Source organism: Trematomus bernacchii, unplaced genomic scaffold, assembly GCF_902827165.1.
Source record: "Trematomus bernacchii unplaced genomic scaffold, fTreBer1.1, whole genome shotgun sequence".
NCBI lineage: Eukaryota > Metazoa > Chordata > Actinopteri > Perciformes > Nototheniidae > Trematomus > Trematomus bernacchii.
In genome coordinates, this window is record NW_022987739.1 from 1104901 (window position 1) to 1112033 (window position 7133).

General features: G+C 39.0%; 1 protein-coding gene across 1 annotated transcript in view; it reads left to right on the forward strand.

Annotated features, from left to right (window-relative positions):
- herc2 (HECT and RLD domain containing E3 ubiquitin protein ligase 2) overlaps positions 1-5332 on the forward strand; it is an 81622-nt gene extending 76290 nt beyond the window's left edge. The window contains 5 exon segments of the mRNA XM_034147945.1: positions 1765-1955; positions 2496-2601; positions 3186-3398; positions 5059-5076; positions 5078-5332. Of these exon segments, the coding sequence (XP_034003836.1) occupies positions 1765-1955; positions 2496-2601; positions 3186-3398; positions 5059-5076; positions 5078-5332 (783 nt within the window).
- The last annotated feature ends 1801 nt before the right edge of the window (positions 5333-7133 follow it).

Consider the following 7133-nt stretch of genomic DNA (forward strand, 5'->3'; position numbering starts at 1 on the left):
ACTCCTCAAGGCTGCACTCACTGTACCTGCTTCCCAGAATTCTATATTTCAGTTTAAGAGCCACAGTGTGAGCTTTTGTTTAAAAGGGAATGGAGTCCTTCCCTCACGCTGCGATCATGAGCTCCTGAACCGTCATACTACGCAGCGGGAGGAGAAACTCTGGTCAAAGCTGCTCTTGTTTGGAGTTTGTTGCCCTGGAGATATCATAAAGGTTGATGTGAAAGGAATACAGTAGGATGGACCGTTGTGCCGCTCACGGGGAATGTGATGCGAGCATGAGGGCACGAGTGCACCCACGTAATAAGAACACACATAACAAAAGATGAATGCTACTGCAGGTGAAGTTAATGGTTATTATAACTCTGTAGATATACTGCAATCATCTGGGTTTCATCATTAATATCTTAATTAATACTAATACACCACTGTATATTTGGTCATAAATGTTTTTTTAATTATTGTTTTAATATATTAGTACAATGTGCACAACTTCTCAATGCTATTTAAATATTTTTCATTCCATTTGATTTAATCTTTGTAAATGGAATGTACTTTTATTATTTATTTATATAGCACTTTATCAGGTCTATTCGACCTCTCAAAGTGCTATGCATACAGAGCAGCACCACTTGCTTTAGTCTAGGGAAGCTAACTTTCACACACACACACACACACACACACACACACACACACACACACACACACACACACACACTCACACACTCACACACACACAGGGCCAAGGATACATCGACATGTTGACTACACGGGCTGGGATCGAACCAACAACCTTCTGGTTGAAAGACGACCGCACTCCCTCGCAGACACAGTCGCCCTTGTATTTATTTTTATTATTATTGCAGATATTTACTCAAGTTCTTATGTTTATATACATTTTCATTTACAATTTCCTATTGCGAATTTTAACCTTTAATGTTTATATAAGTGTTTTGATTTCATTTTATTTTTACCTACCTATTTTAAGATACACTTTTTGTTATATTCCATGGAATGCTCTTAACATCCCGATAGCAATGAATATCTTAAGTGCTTTGACAAAAAATCCATTAAAAAATGTCATCTGTGGAAGCCGTAGTACTGTAAAAAGCACGACCAATCATTTTAGCCGGCCCGGCTAAAATAACTGGATGGCCTACCTGCCTGTCAGCCTTCCATCTGTGCACAAACTTATCTCGTGCCCTCATTGGTCATGTGCGCGTTCGTGTGTGTTGGAGGAGGGGCTCTGTAAGGAAGTGGCAGATTTTCTCTGCTTGTGTATTTTCAAATTCTAGCGATCTCGAGCCGGTTTCTCAAACTTACCTACCCCACCTTTAACTTCATATGTTTTAAATACATATTTCTATTTTATTTATATATTTATTGAACATTTTAACTTTGACTTCTTATGATTATATTACTATTCTTCTTATTGCACATTTATATTTATTTTATCGGTCATTAAAGTGCTTAACAGCGGTCCGTACTACTGTCATATTGACCTCTGAAAGGTCCGAATTGACCAATCAGAATCGAACTGTTACAGGATGAGTTTTTTGTAAATTGTGTAACTTTTTTATCTTTAATATTTTTTTATGCATGCTTCTTAGGTAACATTAAGCTGTATTTGGCTTTTTTCTGTTGTAACAATGTACATTTCCCCTCTGTGGGACTAATCAAGGTATTCTGATTCTGATTCTGAATATTCAACTAAGCCTGAATAAGTAAGCGTTAATGCTTTATGTTTGTGCTCTTTCTACCTCCCAGGTTGATAAGGATTTTATTCCCGGCCTGATGTACATCCGGGACAACGAGGCGACGACGGAGGAGTTCGAGGCGATGTCGCTCCCGTTCACCGTCCCCAACGCCAGCGGGCAGGACATCCAGCTCAGCTCCAAGTTCTCCCACATCACGCTGGAGAACCGAGCCGAGTACGTCCGTCTGGCCATCAACTACCGGTGAGGAAAAACACTGAATGAGTAAAGGTCACCTATTATGCAAAATCCACTTTTTCCTGTCTCTTCTACATCAACATGTGTCCCCTCTGTGTAAAGAGACTCTGAAAGTTTCAGGAACAAAGATTCTCTCTCTTTTTGTCCTGATCCATTTATAAAAACCTGTCTGAAAATGATCTGATCAGATTTTGGCCACTTTATGATGTCGTCATGTTTTTTTGGCTTGTGTAACCATTAGCCAATCACCAACCAAGTTAACCCCCCTCCCACCTTATCACCTGAATCTCCTCCTAGAGCACCATTGTGTTCTTTGTAACCAAATATCTCTCAGAGGGGCGTAAAGTCACAGACAGAGAATCAGCACTTTGGAAACAGGGCTGAAACAGAGGGGATTATGGGATGCTGCAATGATTTGTTTGGTGTTTGGAGCCAAACACTTCAGAGACATGTTTTGTATATATCTGAGACCTATAATATATTGATGAAAAACAGTATAATAGGAGACCTTTAATTTCCGTCTCCTCTTTTCCCATGATGCTTCAGGCTCCATGAGTTCGATGAGCAGGTGTCTGCAGTTCGTGAAGGAATGGCTCGAGTCGTTCCCGTTCCCCTACTGTCGCTTTTCACCGGATACGAGCTGGAAACCATGGTCAGTGTTTTAATCAGAATATATTCAAATTAAAGCAAGTTAAAAGACGGGTAAGTAACACAACAATAAATGTGACAGTGCCGTTTGAGATGTGTTTATTTATTGCATAGTAAGAGATATTAAGATTAAAAAAAGACCAGATATAGAAAAATTATAAAATCTAAATAAAATAAAAATACTTTTCTTTTTTTTACTATTTAAAGTAGCAGACAGTAATGTTGTTATTAAAAGTATATATTGTATCATATTTGGAGCAAAAATTAATTTGAATTGGGACGAACTCTAATATAACATCAACAAATATAAAAACAAAATACTTATTCTGGATGTTGAGTGTAGCTGCGAGGAAAGCAATCACAAAGAGATGTCTCAAACCAAACAGCCCATCTATAGATGATTGGTACGATATCATTTATGAAATCTTTGTAATGGAAAGAATGACCTTCTCTATGAGGCTCCAGGAACAAATTTGAGGACATTTGGGAGAAACGGAAAGTGTATTTTACCCCGATACGCCCTTCTTTTGTTTAAAAAAAGTATATATTGTACAAAGCATTATTAATGAATTATCCCCCCCCCCCCAGGTGTGTGGGAGCCCCGACATCCCCCTGCACCTGCTGAAGTCGGTGGCCACCTATAAGGGGGTGGAGCCCACCTCCTCCCTCATCCAGTGGTTCTGGGATGTGATGGAGTCGTTCTCCAACACCGAGCGCTCGCTCTTCCTGCGCTTCGTCTGGGGGCGAACCCGTCTGCCGCGCACCATCGCCGACTTCAGGGGGCGGGACTTCGTGGTGCAGGTAAGAAGAGACGTCTAGGAAGTGTGAAGGATTAGATCAGGGGTGTCCAAACCTTTTTCACCGAGGGCCACATACAGAAAAATACATGAAGGTCTGGGCCACTCACTAGAGGAGAGGTATATTGCCTCATATGCTAAGTTATAAGTTAGCAAAATCAGTCAAATGTAGGTCAATTAAGCTTGATACTTGAACATGCTGTAAGAAACACACCAGCCTACATCACAGCTCTCCAGAGGGTTTACTTTATTTAGTTTGCAGCTCATGCCTTAAAACAGAAGCTTCAGATTGCTTATAAAAAGATCTGTTATGCAAATAAGTGATTGGGCTTTTTATATCAACTAAGATTAGTTTGAAAATGTTTCCAACTTCAATTGATTGAATTTATTTGAAAAGTGGGTTATATATTTGTACATATATATTTAACCCTGGGTTAGATTCACTATGTTGCATTTTATGATCTGTTTGTGCCACTATCTGTGTGACACTTTGAGCACTAACGGGAAGAAGCTAGCTCTCACACTTACCGTCTGTTTTAGCTTCAGCGCTCAGTGTGACAGCCGTAGAGAGAGGGATTAGGACGATAAAAGTCTCACACTCACCGGCAGCAACAATTAGTGCCTGCCCGATCAGTGGAGCCTGAACAATCTGCGACAACGGGCTTTAGGTCTTTGTTTTGATCGTTTCCATCGAACTTCTGGACAAGAAAAAGCTATTATAGCCACAATTACTACAATGACGTCACTGTGATTTTACTGAGAAGTTCCAATATTTTCAAGTCGGAGCAGCCCCATAAGATATTGAAGTGACTGTTATTTTGTATATATTGATTGCTGTGCTTTTATTTAGGTCTTAATGTGTGCACATGTAAAAATGTGTCTTTGATTGTGTATATATAAGTATATACATATTTGCATACATATTTTTATATATATTTGTTTTTGTACTCTGCATTGTGGGAAATGGTATTTCGATCTCTGTCTGTACACACAAACTGAAAGATTGACAATAACGTTGACTTTTGAAAAGAGGCGAAGCATTTTGAAAAGAAAAGCTGGGCTCTGCTAAATGTATTGTTAAGATCCCCTGCTACTTTAGTCTGTTTTTGTTATTCTGCATTTCAATTCTCAGTTATTTTGTTATATTAGACACTTAAAGGTAGGGTAGGGAATTCACTTCAGGAACACTTGTTATATTTCATGGAACGCTCTTAACATCCCGATAGCAATGAATACATGAAATGCTTTGACAATAAATACATTAAAAAATGTCATCTGTGGAAGCCGTGGTACTGTAAAAAGCACGACCAATCATCTGAGCCGGTCCGGCTAAAATAACTGGATGGCCTACCTGCCTGTCAGCCTTCCATCTGTGCACAAACTTATCTCGTGCCCTCATTGGTCATGTGCGCGTTCGTGTGTGTTGGAGGAGGGGCTCTATAAGGAAGTCTGAAGGAAGGGGCAGATTTTCTTCGGCTGTGTACTTTCAAATTCTAGCGCACTCGAGCTGGTTTCTCCATTCTTACCTACCCTACCTTTAAGATGGATTTATATTCGATGCAAAGTCCACACAGGAGTCCCTCAGTGGGTAGCTGCTTTTTACAGAAGTAGAACCAGCTTTATATTCCCTGCAGAACTAAGCGAGTCCTGTTTTCTGCCCCCAGGTGCTGGATAAATACAACCCCCCCCGACCACTTCCTGCCCGAGTCCTACACCTGCTTCTTCCTGCTGAAGCTGCCCCGGTACTCGTGCAAACAGGTGCTGGAGGAGAAGCTGAAGTACGCCATCCACTTCTGCAAATCCATCGACACCGACGACTACGCCCGCATCGCGCTGTCCGGAGAGCCGGCGGCCGACGACAGCAGCGAGGACTCGGACAACGAGGACGCCGACTCCTTCGCCTCGGACTCCACACAGGACTACCTGACGGGACACTGAACACTCACACACCCACACACACACACACACACACACACACACACTTTTAATCAACACACACACACTCATGCGGCTTTCTACGAAGACACGAACGTCTGTGGGGGAAAACGTGCAATGAGCTTTATTATAAGCTAACGAGAGGCTCTAATTTAGTTTCTTTAAAATGATCGGCTGCACATGTCGTGTTACATGGGAATTATGTATATTTACACTTAAAAAATAGCACTGTGGTAGACCCCCTCCCCCCTCTGGTTTGTGTGATTAAACCCTAAGTGTGTATAAAGGAATGGATGTACGACACAACAGTGGTATTACTTTTTGTTTTTCTTGGTAACAGCCATTTTTCTTTACAAAAAAAGCTAATTAACTTAAAAAGAGAAATGTTGGTCACTCACTGAAGGGTCATTTTAAGATATTTACCACCCCCCTCCCCCTCCACCAAGTCTGTGCACTGTCTCCTTAAAGAATGTATATAATATGATTGTGCCATGTATTCACAGAAGGTCTCATTCCTGCATATTAAATGTTAATACAATTCTGTTAATACATTTAAATGAGAAAATGACTCAAGTGTGATGTTGTTTGTTTGAATGGAGCTATTTTACATCATATTTTGACAGTTTAGAGAAAAAATTAATCAATTAATCTATAAAATAATCTGTAGATAAATTGTTGTTTTTTCTCTAAAATATCAGTAATTATCAAGTTTCTCAAAGTTGGTGAAGGTCCAAAATCTGAAGACATTTACTTATTAATCAAAGAAAAGCAAAACATCTCCATATTAGAAGCTGAAAACGTCATTTATTACAATTTGTGCATGAAAATGTACTAAAAATGATGATTAGGAAACATATTTGGAGATTATTTTACTGTAGAGCAACTTTCTAATGGTCAACTCATGGTAAGATGTCTAGAGAAATGTCAGAGAATTGTCAAAAATGTCCATCCCAGTCCCACAAGGTCCAAGGTGATGCATTTAAATGTCCAAAGATATTGATCTAAAAATGATATGAATCAGAGAAAAGTGAAAATCAGATTAGAGAGGCTGAAAACTGCATTTAAAGATATTTATGCAGAGCAAATTACTTCAACGATCATCAAGATTATAAGAGGTTATTTTTGTCAATCAAGCACCTTATAATTTATTGACTTACTGCAACAGTCCAAAATAAATGTCAGAATGTGTCCAAAAAACTATGAAAAGTACACGTCTGTAAAGTAAAATTCTGAAAAGTATGTGTGATAAATGTCCAAATATATTTAATTTAATATAATCAGAATAAAAAAAAAACGGCACATTTCTAGCTTTTAGAGGTGGAAAAAACAGCCTTTAAAGACATTTCTGTGTTTGTTAGTTTGTTTTGCTGTACTTGTGGGGACCAAGTATTGAGAAACAACCAATTCTCTGAGGACATTTGGTGTGTGTTTATTTTTTTATGTAATTTTTTTGAGGCTTTACAGAAAAACCGGTGCAACACAAATTAATACAAGTGTTTCATAAATCTTTTTAAGAGGTTGTGTAGTCTGGATCAGGGACTTATTTTTAAATGTAATGAGTTTGTAAAGAGTTAACATGCTGCTGTCCTCGTGAAGCCTTTGGGTTTTAGGTCAGAGGTTCATCTGGGTCTATTCTCTCTTTTAAATCAGTAGTATCGAGTTTATTGCCATTTACTGAAGTACTGTACTTTTAAGTACAATGTTGAGGTACTGTACTTGAGTATTTACATTTAATGCTACTTTGTACTTCTACTCCACTACAATTCAGAGGTAAATGGTGTACTTTTACTCCACTATATTTATT